The sequence below is a fragment of the Mesitornis unicolor genome, unplaced genomic scaffold (genome assembly GCF_000695765.1).
Source record: "Mesitornis unicolor isolate BGI_N332 unplaced genomic scaffold, ASM69576v1 scaffold46145, whole genome shotgun sequence".
NCBI lineage: Eukaryota > Metazoa > Chordata > Aves > Mesitornithiformes > Mesitornithidae > Mesitornis > Mesitornis unicolor.
In genome coordinates, this window is record NW_010185671.1 from 1 (window position 1) to 17,740 (window position 17,740).

The 17,740-nt window shown below is 39.9% G+C and overlaps 1 protein-coding gene across 1 annotated transcript; it reads right to left on the bottom strand.

The window, feature by feature from the left end:
- Window positions 1-13,922: 13,922 nt before the first annotated feature.
- On the bottom strand, window positions 13,923-14,242 carry LOC104540981 (platelet basic protein-like; the record flags this gene model as incomplete). Its single annotated transcript, XM_010184913.1, has 2 exons — window positions 13,923-13,965; window positions 14,118-14,242. Coding segments are annotated over 2 exons (168 nt in total), but the record flags the coding sequence as incomplete, so codon positions are not given.
- Window positions 14,243-17,740: the final 3,498 nt, after the last annotated feature.

Consider the following 17,740-nt stretch of genomic DNA (forward strand, 5'->3'; position numbering starts at 1 on the left):
AAAAAAAAAAAGCAAAATACCACAATATTTTAAATTAACTTTCACAGCAATCAAATTGCACTATGCTGGCCACCTCATCTTTGACTTTGGAGCTACATCTGATCGTGCACACATTAAAAAAATGCTGCCAATATTGGTTGTTCACACCAAACTAATATACCGCCTTTTCATATTCTGGAAAAAAATAAGAAAGAGCACCACTCTTATAATAACTATATTTGTAGTTAACAGTTTGCAGAGCATAGCCTACAGAAAATGACCAGTATTGTTCAAGATCCACTGAGTACATTATATAGAAAAACTTATGAAAATACTACAATACTAAATAACAGTATGCATATGATCCACAAAAATGCACTGATGAAACTGGTACAAAGGATAAAGCTGGAAATATGCACTTTGATTTGCATAAATAGTAAAGCAGAGGTAGGCATTGACAGCTGCAGGGAAATGCAGCTTTACGTGCATTTGATGACCTTAGCTATAAAATACTGTCTTGGCCATTAACAATCCCATCAACTTAAAATTATCTCTTCATTTGTGTGTGAAGAGGAAGTCAAACATGGTTGTTTGGTAAGGAGTCATATCACTGTTCTCTCACCTTGTGAAAACTTGTATCAGGAAATTTTACTTTACAAAAAAATTTGTACGTAATGTGTTTTTATATCCTGGGGAATATGATGTCCTTCTGTCCGTTTATCCACTTTTTTCTTTTCTGGTTTATCTTCCCAGCTGCTGGAAGGCGGACATTTCTGTAAAACAAAGAGATTGAGAAGGGAGCTGGACCACCTTCTATTTCCCAGTCTTAGTTTAGGGAAAAAAGAGTTTGAGAAAAAAAATAGTTCAAGGCAAAAAACGTTTTACCCTGCGGAAGCTTTGTATTTGTTGTTGTTTTGGATGCCATTCGGGACGCTGACCACCAGGGGGCAGGCAGCCCACGCCTTAGTCTCAGCCTGTTGAGAAATGCACAGGTTGGGAAGCCGAGGTTCGGTTTGAAGGTCTGAACGGTCCCTGGTGCTGACCTTCACTGTATCCACTGCTATGTAGTCCTTATTCTGAAACGGAAAATGAGAGCCCCCAGTCACTGCACTTGTTTTAATGGCTTATTGTCCCTTAGGACCTGCTCCCGGATGATGGTAGCAGAGTCAAACAGGATCACAAGTTCTGTTCACAGTAGCTGTCAGCTGAAATAGAAAACACATATTAAATTGCTCTCTAGGAAATTAAAGAGAACTAAGTTCAAGACGGAAATTCATCTTTAGGATCTTAAAGAGAAATATAGACATCAAAGCATGGGCAATCTTTTAAAAACTCTTTTCCTATGCCTTTCATGCAAGTATTAGGAGTCCTCAGGCTACCAGTCGACACTGTATGTTCAGAAAAATCTTGGCTCAAATACACAGTTTTAAGGCACAAACTGAGGAAATAAATACCCAGCCAAGTCTGTTTTAATGAGAGTTTCTAATCTTAGCTATTTTGGCATCCCTTTCTACAGACGTGGAGGCAGTACATCGATGCTCTCAGAGTGCTAAAGTTTATAGACAGATGCATTTTTGATTAAATGACATTTATTGTCTGGCATGGTCAGACTCAGAAATGTCTTTTTAAGTGAGCACAGTGTTGGAAGCCCTGATGCAAGTTAGGTAGATCATGTCATTTGGTAACAGTATATTGTATTTCTGCAGAGGTCCTAAATACTAAACATGGTTTCTTGGCAGTCTTTCTCTATCATGATTAAAATAGATTAAGGGTTTCCTTCTCTCTGCACTCTGTCTTAATATTGCACTCTGAAGAACCTTAGAGTGGAAACAATGGAAAATACCTTTTTATGTGAAAAAATAAAATTCTAGCCTGTGGTTTGGGATTGAATTTGAAGCAAAGGTTCTGGTATTATTTTTAAACAGCAAATAAAATAGGAATCCTTAACCACAGCAATACGCTTATGAATGCCTTTCACGAATATGATTGGATCCTTTAAATGCATGTTTTAATGAAGAAACAAGGAAATTATTTTTATTTTATTTTAAATGACACAACAGTTTGTGTTATTACAAAATCATTAATAGGTAGTAATGACTATTACTATTATTAATAGTAATGGCTATTCCTAAGTAGTAAAAAGCTCCACATTCTGTAATATAGTTGCATAACTATGTAATATTTTGACTTTGTTGTTTTTTGTTCTTAGCCAAACAAATCAAGTAGTCTGTTTGAGTTCCAAGGAATGTAAAAAACGCTGTGAGCTTGAGCAGATTCTGCTCAAACTGCGTCATTTTCCAGTCAAGTTTAGATCAGTTGCATTTGTAACAGTCAGGTGTATTGGTGCTGCTGTGACTCTTTGTGGATACTGTGACTCATTACAGAACGCTGCACGAGTGAAAAGGAGGTACCTAGTTGGTGCTCGAGCTCTTTGCTATGGATTTTCAGCCTTGGGAAGCTTCTGTTAAGCTTGATTAATGTATCATAATTGTATTTATATTCCCTTTCCGTTATTCTAAAATACTCATTAAGAATTATAAACATTGACAAGACTTTTAGCATGTAGTCCTTCAGTTCATTCGCATAACTAAAAAAACCTGGAAAATATGTAAAGTCAAGTCCCAATTTTCAGTATGGTTTTCATGTTTAAAATTCAGAAGAACGCTTGATATGGCTCATGTTATCAGTTTGAGACTCTCTAAGCTTGTGGCATTTTCTTTATTGAAAACATGTGTACTGTCCCAAATCATCCTGAAAATTATGTAGACTCATAAATAGCTCTCATCTACAAATTACAGTTGCTATTCCCTTATATGTCTTCATGATCTCACCATCCTTCTTTGCTGGGGATATCTCAAAGAGACAGAGCAGCAGTAATGTGCCACAGGGGCAAAGTTCCCATCTTTTAATATCTGGTTTGATTTGGTTTCTTTTATGACATAAAATTTCTGTCCAATAGAGTTGAAATTCTCTAACCTTCCATTGCTGACTTTCTGTTGTGTTTTTTCTTTCAGACAAGGACAGATGGGTTGTACCCAAGTTTTGCTTCTGGGGGCTGAAGAAGTGTTTCATTCTGAGCGAACCGTGGAAGGGCTGGCACTTGTGGCTGAGGTGAGCAGCTGATTGAACATTATGAGCAGGGCTGTAAAGGGCTGAAAACCACCTGGGGAAAAGCTACAGATCCCATGGCGGTCTGGGGTTGGGGGAAGACAGAGGTAGATTTGCGTTAGGTTGCCAAATTAATCTCTGGGCACATTTTTTTGGAAGACACCTTTATGTGCTGATGAGGCTGGGTAAATTGGTATTCAGGGTCTAAGAGATTTTGGTGTGTCGTTGTTGGAAAGCCTGTGTGCTGGCAGCTGTCTTGGATCAGCAGAAGAATTACAGAAAAAAAAGTGCTTAAATTATCTATAAAATTGTGTTGTTGATCTTGGATCTTGTCTCTGGGAGAGAAGGTCATGGGAGAAAGCTTATAAAGAAACGTCTCAGAATGTTCTGGTTTGTTTTAACTGTGGAAAGGGAAAAAAGTGCATTTTACATGACTGTGTACTAGTAAGAATCTACTTTAATATCCTTGAGTGCACTGTTCCTGGAAAGCAGGAGATGCTCGTCAAAATGGAAGTGCAAGTAAAAGTTGGAAAAATGTGGTGTGTTACATGAGCACGTTTTGACAAGGAATAAATAGGCCTTTTAAAAGCAGACCTTTATTCTATACATTTCTCTGGATCTGAATTAATTTGCTTTCCCTGTGGCTTTTAAAAACTTCATTAGCATAACTGTGTTTTCCTTGCTCTGCAAACTGGATACTTCGTGACTTCCACTTGGATTTAATTAGAGATGGAATTTAAAGGTAATACTGAATGAGAAAAAGAGGACTAGCAAGCTTGCTGAAATATATATAATTGCTATGGGGTACATTATATTTATTGCCTGGATATTATAAAAGCAGCATTATTCTGGAAACTGATGGAAAATCAGCACTTTATTTAAATATCACTAGTATAATAAAGGTTACAGAAATACATATGCAAGACATCCTGAAGATAATGAGAGAGATAATACAGATATCAACAATCAGATGAAGGGATGCATCAAATGTAGGTACTAAGTACAGCATCTTAACTGAGATGGCGTATTTAGGTGGGTATCAGAAGTGAAGCTGTGCTGCTAGAGAGTACGAGTACCAACGAAACTCTGGGCTGAGGTGAAAAGTCACATTTATGCTGACTCACAAGTCAAGAATTATAAGGACAAATTTATTCTTAGTATAAATGTCTTAAGTCAGTACATGAGCTTTATTTATGTTAGCAGATGTTTCACATAGAAAACCTGTATGTCATTTCTTTTTTGTGCAAAGCCATTTCTGCATAGGGTATAAGAACCTGCTTTTTATTTAGCCTGACTGTGGAAACCCCTTGAAATATAACACCTTCAATGACAGTGCGTTCAGTTGCAGACAATGGACATGTTATTCAGATGGTAACAGTCATCATCTTTGAGGACCCTGGTGGAGTAACCCATTTCTAATTTCTCCATGAAAGCATTCTGCTTCCACAGTCTGCAGCTATGAAAAACAAGGCCACTTCCTAGCAATTCCTCTAAATATCTTTCAGTACATCAGGTTTATTACAATACAGCACAAAGGCTGTTATGCTAATCACTCTAAGCTGGAACTTTACATGGAAACCAGCTTTCCAGTTCCACTTTTTACACCAAGGAAAATAACTGCAAGGGTTAAATCCAGTTTTAAGTTGTAACAGGCTTAATGTTACTGTGTATGTTTGACTATCTATAGTCAGATAAATATCTGAAGCTCTTAGGGTACTGTAAAGCTTAACTTTCTTCATGCTTAGTATTTTGAGAATTTCAAAGAACTGATGATAAAAAGCCCTAAGTCCCATGAGGACTTCAAAAAAATGAGAGCCTTTTGATGTGTCTTGTTTTACTAGCACTTACTGTTGAGCAATACACTTACATGCTGAAAATTGGGTGGAAAAAATCCAGAGTTGCACAAGAAGGTATTTCCATTGCTGTTTTAGTAGGTTAGCTTGCATCTGAAGAAAAAAAGATGACATCGAGCAGGAGAGAAGAATTGTAGCAGTGTTCACTGATCCACGGTTTGCAAAAAATAACATAGAAAATAGGCATTGATTGCAGGAGGTAAACTATGTCTTTTGGCTCTTGAAGGAAACTGGATGTTGTCAGTCTTTTATCCTCAGTCTTTGGTGTGCAGTGGGCAGTGAAAGTGAAAATTCTGCCATGAAGACCTGAGATTTTGCAACTCTCTGCTGCTCTGATCAAGTGGAGCCAGATGCAGCTCTCTCTGGAATATGTGCTATTCCCCAGACAGACATGCTGCAACAGCACAATGTGCTGACAGTGATTTCTGATAAGCACTGTCCCCTGGAGGAAAACTATTATGTGTGATGATGCACTAAAGTCTGTGGAGTGGTGGCCAGTGCGGGCAGGATTTTCTAAAGGTTGTGGAGATGGAGCAGTAATTTCAGGTCACCTGTAAATGGCAGGAAGGGAATGGTGTGGAGGAAAGGGAAGATCATGTTTTGTACTGTCTCTCCGTGGGTGTGGATTGGCACTGCCAAGGTCAGAGATGGAGGTTGCTTACCTACTGCAATTCCCTAGTGCTGGTGAAGGAAGAGTTTTTCACAGACATTCATTTGCTCTTTTCTGATTCATCAAAGTGCAGAGCGCTTTGTCGTGGCAATGCAGTAAGTCACCACCTATCCATGTGTCTGTTTTCTGCAAGAGAGATGAAGAGGGTAAGGGATAAATCCAAGTTCTCCTAACTGTGGTAGACTGCTGAGTGATGTACATTTGACTTTCATAAGAGCAGCTCTGGATGAGACTGAAGATCCGTTCCACTTCTAGGAGAGGACACAAGAAAAGACGGAGCACGTAGCAGTAGTATCCTAGAATTGTCTGTATGCAACACTCTCTGCATTTTTTGCTGTGTCTCCATGTTATCCATAGGAGACTCTTACAAGCTCCTAATAGCTACAACATCCTTTGCTATGACTTAGATACAAAGTATGTGATTAACCACCTTCCTTGGTTTCCAGCCTGTTCGCTGCAGTCAGGCAGCTGACTGTGTCTGTGCAATCCTGAGGCATTAACACACAAGAGTGGGTCACTTGTACAGTGGCCTTTCAGTATAAATATCCTCATGTAGTATTGCTCTAAATAGGATGCACTTCCTTCTCCAGCCTCTTAGGAGTGTCACAATGCTCTCCCAGGAGAACCTTATTTGTCATTCTAACCATAAGTGCTGGATTTTGGCCTTTTCTGCCCTCCATGTGATAAACCAAGAGGACGTTCATCTCTCTGGCATGCCTTGTAGAGCCCCTATCATAGTAAACGCATATGGTAAAAATTTATGTGTGTTACACCAAAAATACTTCCAAGCAAACCACTCAAAGGCAATTGTGAAAATAAACCAAATAAGAAATAAATAAATAGCAGGATACGTAAAGAGTGTACATGAACATGTTCAGTGGCTGTAGTAATGATGCAGCTGGCAGTGACCAGGTTAGAGTAATGGAGCCTGTTCTGTTTTATTCTGTCTGCTTAAGCTAGGGTCTGTGCAGTTGGCATGACAGCTACATCGTTTTGTGTGTGAATCAATCCACTTCATAGCAGACCAATGGGCCAGAACAGGGAAGTGACCCTGTTCACATAACAAAAAGGTGCTCTGATTATGTTTCTATGCAATAATGTTCAAATATTCCTATGATGAGGAAGCAGGTTCTTCCTTTTTGCTGCTGAAGTGTTTCCATCCAGCGCAGATGCTGTGACAGTGGTAGTCCTAAGCAGCTCTTTGCCTGTAAATCCTCCCATGCCAGTGTCAGTCAGATGTGCTGCCTTTGCCTTGAGAAGAGGTTGATATTGGATGAACTGTGAAGTAGATCTTTGGCTGTTTGGCATGAGAAACTTTCCTTAATGCTCATCTACTCCTGATTTTATCTCTGAAGTAGGTTCAAAATGCAGACGACCTGTTACATTTTAAAGAGGGTTTGTCACTTCAGCCAAGGTTTGAAGTGACATGCTTGGATGCCAACCCTCACGTGATTGCTATGATGTTGTAAAGAATTGATGGATGCTCAGCTCTTTGGAAAACATTGGTGTTATTCATAGGTGTACTCTAGGACAGTTACTCCATCCTCACCTCAGTGCTGTAGGTGCAGGTGGAGCAGAAAGGGTAATAAGGCCGTGATTCTGACCAGAAACTGTCATGGGTTTGGTTTAAATAACAATTTCCTAACCAATGGCAGCTAGTAATCTGCTGGTGTTATTATTAGAGAGATGCCATTTGATAGAGGGCTGATATTGAAATACATCAACTGTACTGTGCTATTGACGTAACTACTGCCTGTGTATGCAGAGAGATTTGTGAGATGATGCATAAAACCTATGCTGGTATACTTTGCTGCTGCTACAGACTCATAAAGTATGAATGCCAAAGATAAAGATGGTTGTTGAGGCAAAAGTTAGGAACGTAAGTCATGTTAGCATGTCCTGTTTTCTAAGTTTGAGTCTCAGTCTGAGGTGGATAATAGAATTTTGTGGTTTTTTTATTATAAGGGACGTTAACAAGTTATTTAACTGTATTTGATTGTAAACAGTTATATGATCTTTTATTTTGATGTCTGTGGTTACTGGCTTTTGAGGGTGGGAATAATCTATCGAATACAGCAGGGAATTTGGTGTAGAAACTGGCTGAACTCCTTAAAGATTGTTTCTGCCATACAGGGAAGGAGTTGTCTGTTCTGCTAAGGTCAGCCATGTGATTTGGTGCCATTCATGGGCTTAAAGATAAAGTGCTGGGGTTTTCAGAATTGAGGCCCAACAAAACTAAGAAATAGGAACTGTAACAGCAAATTTTGGGCAAGGTTGTATGTTGGGGTGGATTAAATAAACTCAGTGGAATTCATGTTCATAAAGGTTAATAAGTTTGTACAAAAAATAATGAACAGGTGCATTTACATGGGTGTGCATTTACATCGGGGTGTGTGTTCTCTGTGTGGTTTAAAAATATTACTTATGGAGAGGACTGTTTGTAACATGAGCCATTTGTTTTAAATCCCTCCTGAGAATGAATTAGAAACATTGTGAAATTGCTGACCTGATTTACACAGTCTGACCACAGTGGATATTCCCAAAAAACACAGGTACTGGTAGCTTAGGCAATGGTCATCTCTAGCCAGCTATGCTATGAAGGGGTGCACTTTTCTTAATATTCTAAAACTTAAATTTGTTTCATTATTCATAACTTCATCCCTGAACATCTGAGTTCTCTGTTCACTATATCAGTGTATGATATAGTTTAAAACCATTAACATGCAATGGCAAACTTAGGCTTATTTGGAATAGCTGCCCTACAAGCTCGTTAGAGAATAATTCACCTTTCTATTCTCTTCCTTAAGGCAAGGGCAGACGCAACTGCACCACGAGGCAGTTCCAGCAGCATAATTACAGGGCATAAGCCCTAACATGCAGAGAAGCATTTAACTAGAGGGCTTCCAGTAAGTGAGGTACATATGCTGGTAGGAAAAAAATAAGATGCTGAACTTTAATGTCCACATCTAATAGTGCTGTAAAAACATTACTTTTTTGAAAGTGACGCTTCGCTTGTCTGAACAGGGAAATGTGAAAGCCAAACTCTAATATTAATAATTGTATCAGTATTACAATAGAAATGGACATTGGCCTTTTCTTACTTGCAAAGTGCTAAGAATGAACTGGGAAGTCATTTTTATTTCAGAATAAGTGCCCTCAGCAAGTTTTACCACTAAATACTACTCATATCTTAGATGCATAACCTATGAGCTCACTCAGTCACGTATATTCTACTGGCTTTCAGTCTGACCGAGACATTTACATGTATGCATCACCTCTGAAAATGGCATTTACCCTAGGAAATGTTTGAATTTGGAACCTTTTATCTCACATCACAATTATTTTTCATCTTCATTACCTGATCCATCTCCTCACTAGGTTGTTTTTTTTTTTCTAGGCAGGTTTTTAAGATGTGTCAGCTCTGATATTGTTCATTTCAGTCTTTCTCTTTTTCCATCCACCCACAGCATTACCAGGGGGATGTGTGTGCAGGGGGCAGTATTTGTAGTTTTGGAGAAAACAGTTCTTCTGACATTGAAAAGATGTGGCTGAAACTTTTCATACATAAAAATCTTCCAAAATGAGCATGAGGAGAATTTCCTCACAAAAATAATTTGTCTAAGAGCAATTCCACAGAAAAGTGGAATTCAAGGAGAGGTGTCAGTCAAGCTTGATCATAATGTGCTACCCAGTTCCTGCCCAGTTGTGAGTTTAAGGCATATAATGCTTTTCTACCATTGCAATACACTATTATTCATGTGCCATAGAAGGAAAATGTTGGTATTAGTTCAGGGATGATGACTGATGATAGGGCGTGCCTTTGGAAAAACCCCGAAATGAAACATTGCTCTTGCACAGAAGCAGAGAGAAGTGGTATTTTTCCATAGTTCAGTAAGCTATTCTTAGTAAATACTGAGTTCATCCACAGGACAAGTATTTAGATGTATGGCAGTCATGGGGCAAAAGCATCTGCAGGCTACGTTCACCTGTAGTATAATTCTATTGGCTCCAGTGGAGTGACTTCTAGGTTGAACTTTTCTGTTCAGTATCGGTGTCAATATGAAGTTTGAGACTATTTTCTAATGATGCTGTTGTAACTTTTCACACCTTGTGACTGAGCTATGTAGTATGTCAGGTAGGGCAGGACAGAAAATCATTGGAAAAGCAGGCAAATAATTCAGATCATGGGAAAAATCCCGTGAGGTTTAAGGGATCTGAAATCGCAGCCTTTGCCATAACACAGGTACTTAAGGAGAGCTCTAGGGAAGTCTTTAGCACCAGACACTCGCCCTGTAACTGCCCAACTTTCCTTCACAGTGTTTGAAAACAGGCTGATACTGTAGGAAAGACTGTTCAAACAGCAGAGGCTTGTTGCTGTTTTGTCTGGTACAGAGTGCTAAGCTATGGTTATGGGGCAAAACAAAAACAGCAAGACTGTTCTGTAGTGCAACCTGGATGCAATCCTTCTGAGTAAGAATAAAAATAAATGAGAACGGTGCAGTTTGGTAGAAATGTACATCTTGTTATGTGCTTGATTCTGTTTCTCAACAAGAACTGTTTTTACCATTCCTCCCTGGTGGACAGCATGAAAAGACCCAGTGGAAGAGTTTTCTCTTCCATTTAGGATGAAGAAATTGGTAAAGGGCACATGTTTGCTATAATAATTTCTAATCGTATTACCACGACGTTCTGTTTTGTTGACAAGAGATTTTTGTGTCTGTGGGAAAGTTTCCTGAATGTGGTAATTTGCCGATTTAAAGGCGTGGGAGGGCAGCCCTTCAGCAGTGTATGGCTTTGGAAGGGAGGAGACCTAGGTCTCAGTTCTGAGATATGAGGTATTTACGACTTCAGTTTCCCCATCGTTCAGCTGGAGCAATAAGAGATCTTTACCTCCTGGAGAGCAGAAACTCAGTTCCTTACTGTAAAGGGCTCTAAAGTTGTGGATTGAGAGTATTGTTCTTAAAGTGCATCCTGAGTTTTCTGCCAAAAAACCTACAAAACTCCACTGGACAGTTAAATAACCTGGGCATTTTCACTATATAAGGAAATATAAAAGTGGCATGATGAAGCCATTTATTTCTCCCATATGAAGTAGTTGGTCTAATAAAGGTATTATCATTACAAATAAATCTTGTCTTGCCATCCAATGGACGTTGTCTCCCTTGGGGCTTAGAATGAAGATCTGGAGAGAAGTGGCCCTTTCAGACCCCAAGTGCTGGTATTCAAAGTATCAAAATGTCAAAAAAAAAAAGTTTCTTTTCTGATTTTGTCTCTTTCCATACCATTGAAGAATTACGTGCATATTCACCATTTTAGTTGTATACTATTAATACTATTAATTACTATTTTTATTCAATCTGCCATAAGCCTCACCGGTGAGTTTTTACGAATACGCTACTATCCTTGCAGTGAAACTGTATTTCCCGCATAATTTCCTACATGTGACATCAGAATGCCACATTTCCTTCTGACATATGATGACGTGGGTAATAATTTAGAGTGCCAAAACTAGTCAGGCCAGTGCAGATAGGAGCAGGAAGATCCCACACCCTCTGAACCCCAAATCTGGGTTCTTCACCCAGTGTGCAAAAGCCAGTCAGCACACTGAGCCAAGATATTTGCTTTTATTTCAATTCTGTGCAGAAAAGGGTGCTAGGCATCTAACACAGCCAGCACACCTTCCTAGAAACAAGTGGAGTTTATATACAAAAGAGTAATGAAGACTTTACAGCAAAGTACCTGATTGGTTATCTACTTTTACATAACAGAAATCTCTCTATGCATGTCTAAAAACCCATCCAACTCATTGCACTAAGGTGGTCTCATGTTATACTAAGGTGGTCCTACATTTACACGTAAAATCTCCTCCTAGGAATGTGTTTTTTAGTATTAAAATCACCTAAGGTAACTAGAGGTTGTACCTCATCCTCTCAACTACCACAAGGTTACTGTTTAATCTCATGTCTGACTATAAATCCTGATTTTAGGTAGTTGCTGTTGCAGACCTCTGCTTTCAGACAACGGTCATTTACAAGGTGGGGGTCCGATGCACCTGTCATTGGGAGTGTTCTGTTTTTGCTGTCATGGTGCTAAATTAAACCATCGTGGTTACCCAATTTTGCAGGCCTCTAACTCTGTACTCTCAATGTCATAGGGAATCTTTGCTATTTCATTATTTGTGAACTTGTCTGGACTTGTCCAGCTGCTTTTCCCTTTGGGTCAGTTTTCCTCAATCATCTCCTGTTCAGCTGTTCTAAGAAACTCTTTGTATTGGCTCCTTCTGTGGAACCTGTGTTAGCTGAGCTGGGAAGCAGCACATAGCTGGGAAGTAGAGCACCTTAGGATTAGAGGCCTCATGTGAAGCCTGTTGAAGGAGGTAAGAGGCTACAATTAACTTTGCTGGGGATTTGTTCTAAATATTTATGCAAGGGGTCTTCACGCAGAATTATTGGTGCTTTCATTCTCATTAACTGGATCCATGTCAGATTGCTGACCTGATTCCTTTGCAGACAACTTGCCACCTTTGCAGCAACCACACGAACCCTTATGAGTGCAAAAGTCTTCTTCTAGTGACCACGTACTCCTGTATTTCATAGAACAATTTCTCCCATATTTCACTTAGAAAGAATCATAAAGCAGGTCATCCTATGAAAGCCTCAAGATATCCAAAGACAGCACAGAGTGCAGTCCCAATCTGGATGCAGCATCCCAAATGTGGCTGTACAAAGCACAGTTCGACTGCTCTAGTCTGAACGTGATCTCACCCTGGTGCTATGCACTCATTGGCATGCTCCCACAGCAGTGCTCAGTGCGGTGGCCAGTCTTGCATAAATTTGACATTAGGAACAAGAAGCTGGGACAAGAAGTGCAGGATTTGGACTCTGTGACTAGCGTCCTCTAAAAAAATCGTGGTATACCTGGATGATGCCATATTTCAGACTCCTAAATATCCCTGTCGGCAGTGTGGTATAATGTACATTTTTATGTGGCACCATTTAGTGTCTGAATTAGCAAGCATCTGAGGAGCTGCAGCTAATTCATTCACCATGCCAATTTACAAAATAGTATTATCTCATAACTTGGCCTTGTCTTTGGTTGTTTCAGCTCAGTGACAACTTATTACATTACTCAGCATGTGCAGATGGAAATGATGCACTGAGATGGTGACTGAATGCAGACTGTTCTATATTTGTCATTGGCTTTTCGTAACCCTGGATCAAGAAAATGCTTCATGAGGGGTTAAAAGTGTGCAGACACTCATGTCAAGATGGGCAAATCTTCCCAGCAAAGACTGAATATAGCACTGCTATACCACATTGGAATAGTCATGATAGTCATAATCGTCATTGCGATTGCCAATTGATCACTTTGGGAAATCACAGTGATGAAGAATTCTCTTTATTTGATTTGAAAATTCTGGTTTGCTCTTTTTGAAAAAACAAAACAAAACAAACAGCAAACCAACAAAACGAAGCAAAAAAACAGCAGCCACTGTGTTCTGTTTGAAATTATTTGTCCTTAGGAAAGATTTTTATTTCCCACTTCTCCCCTGCCCCAAGATGGACATGAGTGTTTTTAAGTGTCACTGAAAGTATTGCATGCAGAGACAAATCTATTCTAAAAAATCACTTCACCATTCACTAAAAAGAAAGGGAAGTCTACCTGTGAGGCTTTTAACACCTGAACATTTTAGTATTTAAAGAGACCGACCTTTAATTGGGTATCTCCTGTCTGCTGCTGCTGCAGGTACAACATAACTGCGAGGAGGAAAGCTCTCTTCACTGACTCCCAAGAACAGAGCACAAAACACCAGGCCACCAAGTCCTCAGTCCTCCTTCATAGGAGGCTGTATATTTAGAGGTGTAATCCAGAAATGTACACAGGAAATCCTCCTTGTGTCTGCCAATGTGCCACAAAGGAGTGAACTTGCCCTGCATTTAATAAATTTAGGTCTTTCCTACAAGAGGAAAATTTAGCTGAAGGCAAGAAGGCCGTTACTGCTGTCCTAAGGATTTGCAATATTAGGAACCTCAAATACTGAGAACTTACCTTCTGGATCCAGCTGTTTTTCACTCATCTGACTTGGACATAATCAGTAATTTGCCTACTCCCTGCCTGAGCCCCTGGACTAATTCTAGTCCTCCTATATTCCTAGGCCCACACTAATCAAATGGCTCTCAGAGAAGGAGCTGAAGACTGCACACACAGTGATGTTTATGGAGAAAACAGGCCCTGGGGTGGAACACATCCATTTACCAGGTAATCCTGGCAGTTACTTGTGCAGAACCTTGTTAATTCTTCACCCATTTGGCCTAGGGATCTGAACAGATTTGCTGGCTGTTCTTCAGTGTTGCTCTGCAACGGAAAGAACGTTTCGCTGTCATGAAAACTGGCACCTGAGGAGGTCAGAGGAGGACATAAACAAGGCTGAGGATTATAAGCTTAAGGGCTGCCAACTCTTCGGCATTTATAAGGTGCACCTTCTCTCACCTGCTGACTTTGTTTACATGATTTCCACAGAGTTGCGGTGTGGGCCCTTAGAAATGATTTCTACATTGGCCAGGTGTTTTGGCAACATTGACCCTGTGACAGTCTGGATGCAGTGACACCGCAGCTCCACTGCCAGTATCATCTTTGGGAGGAAAGGAAAGGGAAGCTTATAATGTCTGCAACCGAACCAAAATAACAATGAAAAAATTAATTAGAGAAAGCAGAAGGCATAAAAAGTTGATGCCTCAAGGTATAAATTGATTTCCTTTTAGGTCTAAGGTCTTTCCTTTAGGTCTAAGGTAGTACCTACACTGAGCGAGAACAGGGCATTGGAGATTTGCAGGCTTTGAACAGTTAAGAATTGATAAGTTCCCATTATGAGTACATTTATTTCAGGGGCACACAACATTGAGTGCAATGACAGGCTGGTAAAGCGAGGTTTCCCTCCCTTCGGATGCTGGTTACCCCAAGGTGTGCAGTAGTGAACAGGGCTCCAGGCAGCGTTCTGTGCAGATCCTGACCATGGAAAGGTTACCCCATTGAGAGTCATTCAAGCTCTTCTGAGTATTTTCTACAAAGAAAACCACCTTATTTATTATTTCTACTGTCAGATAAGAAGGATGTTCACGTGAGATCTGGTTGCTGGAGTATGAGGTAAGGGCAAGACCATGCAGCTAAGCACCAGCTTTGAGTGGGAGTTACCTGCAGACTTCTCTGTTACAATCAGCTGGCTAAAAACAGAGCAAATTTTTGGTTTTTTCTTGCTAATAAAAAGGGAAATATAGTCTAAGAGAGGGAAAAAGGTTGAAAAATGTGAAGAGGAAACAGTCTATTAGCATCAATTTGAGAAGGAAAATGTTCTCAGAGAAGACAGTAAATAACCGCTCCACCTCACTGAGCAATGTGGGCTATGAGGGAAAACTCTGAATGGTTCTGTGTGACAAATGGTATAGCAGTCATGTGGAAGCTGCTGGTTTTCCTTGCAGCCAGGTTTCACTGTTTGTCTGAACCAGTAACACTCCTCATGTGAACACCTTCAGCTTCTCGGCACTTTGTGTTATGACCCAGTGGCATAGCCCGTTGGGTATGGAGTATCTGTCATTTGAGTCAGTTTGTGATTTCATAATATGCAGCTGATCTAAGTGATGTGTGCGTGTGTGTTTATATATATAGCTGTCGTATTGTAAAAGCCATCCTTTGATAGACATTTTGTTTATTTAAATATACACATATACGTAAGGAACCCCTCCCACTCTCTGTTGCTTTTTGTCATGTACCTTTGTCCAGCTTACACTGTCCCCTAATTTCTTCTCACTTTAATGTTTGCAAAGTTGCATAAATGGATTGTTTTTCTTAGCTGCAAGACATCTTTTTAGTCCATTATTACTCTAAAATTCTGCACTGAGCTAAAGGATAAGTCAGGCAAAATAAATTCTTTTCCTTGAGAAGGTTTCATAGAATCACAGAATGGTTTGAGTTGGAAGGAACCTTAAAGCTCATCCAGTCCAACTCCCCTGCCATGGGCAGGGACACCTCCCACCAGACCAGGGTGCCCAAAGCCCTGTCCAACCTGGCCTTGAACACCTCCAAGGAGGGGGCACCCACAACTTCCTTGGACAACCATACTAAGACTTTCCCCCTTCAAGAGCAACAGTAGGAAGATGGTATCACTAAAAAAAAATAGAGTAATTTCTCCTTTTCTGAATGATGTAACACTTTCTCCTAACCACAACAGCCTAAATTTAAATTTATTTTCTCTTTAAAATTCTGGCATTACAGAGAGAAAAGCTATTTTATACATCATGAAGTTTTCAGAATTCCATAAGATTTTTCTCTATGTCTACAACTCAAAAAAGTAACATCCAGTTACAAGCCAGTTAAAGAGGAAGAAATAAGGAACATGGCCAATCCTTGTTCTTAGGAATTTGCTTCCCAATGGTTTCTGGCTGTGTTACAGGATGAGGCAGCTGTCTTCAGGTGTCGCGGCAGAACACTGCATGGCTCTTAGTCGTGTCCCAAGACCAGGATGTGGTTATACCTTCAGATAAGGTTATACTGAAAATCCTGAGCAAACAGCAATTGATTTTTCTGTCACTAAATCAGTTCTGCGTACCTACTGATTGCAGGTATTGTTTGCATTAGGAATGTACACTAAAAAAGAATCCAGAGATGGAGATTATTTGCTTTAAAAGGTGTCAGGGCTCCTTGTTACAGCTGGGACCTGAACAACTTCTTTTTCTGGAGACACATTTACTGTTTTCCCTTGTAAACTGCCGTGGTTTCTTACTGCGGCAGACTCTGCTGCTCCTTCCCACACAGCAAAACCCATTAACTTGAAGCACAGCCGCACTTGAAGTTAAAGCAGAATACAAGTTCCTGCAGACTGCAGGAATACATCCATCCTGGAGTTACTCTCTCTTCACATTGGCAGCTCCGGGTGAAGGGTTTAAATAATGTGCCTTTGAATCTAAAACCACATTTGCTCAGTACAAAGTGACCCCGATGCTTCAGAGAGAGCTGGACTGCAGGCGTGCCCAGGAAACCCTGGCACACACAGAGGCTACTGCTTTCCCTTCCCAGCTAGCCAAACTGGCGCAGGTACACATGTTCATCTCAACGGGGAACTACTGAAAAACACAGTATATTTTCAACAAGAAAATATTTTATTGGATTATATTTAAGTACATTATCTTTTCATGTAAATCCACCTTTTTACATACATTTTTCCCAAAGAGAATACAGAAAATTACTTATTCTATATGAATTATGACCATATGCCATACAAGCAGACATAAAATATCTAAGCCTTTTCAAAACATTTAATGTTCCTTAACATCGTCTGTATAAATACCGAATAATTAAATGTAAACTCATTTAAAAGCAAACAAACTAACCAACCCCAACTTTATCTTGTTAAAAACCAAAACATTATTGGCATGAAACCCTATAATTTCATGGAAATTCTTAAACTGTCGTAATTATTCAATAGAGTGAGACTTCAAGAGCAAGCTTTCTGTAATTTCGCTGTGTAGAAAAAAAAGATTTCCCAAAACATTCAGAGCTCAAGGCTCACTCTGAGCCCAGGCACATTTGCACAGCGGTCTCCACAATGGCCCCATCTTCTTTTTGGATATTAATGCTATTTATAAGAACTTGTTGGCAAGTAGTGTTTGAAGAGAAGGAGAAGCACAAAGGTTCTGAGGCTGCTCAAGTTGTGAGAACGGCAGCATGGTCGCTGAGAGGTGCCTAGCAGAGCCTGTGCTGTTTTATCAAATGGATTCAATCACTTTAGCTCAGTCAATAAATACGTACATAGGAATAGGCAGTAATAAATATGAGTGGAGGGGAGCAGAAAGTCTTTGAGAGACTGAACAGCCGGTCTACAAAGTCATCAAAGCCAGAGAGCTGGTCTAGTATCTTCTTTCAGCATCCATCTCCCAGTATCTCCTGGCAAACACAAGTAGCTTCATTTGGAGATGTTTCTTCCCTCAGAGCTTGTTACGTGAACTGCAATGGGCAGAATTCAGATTATAAAGGCACTCAGGAAATCTTTCCTTAAGTATTCTTGCATGCCACAGATAGTAAGTCCCATAGGAGATATGTCTTCTGGAAAAGATGCCTGATGATGCTGGTGGACCAC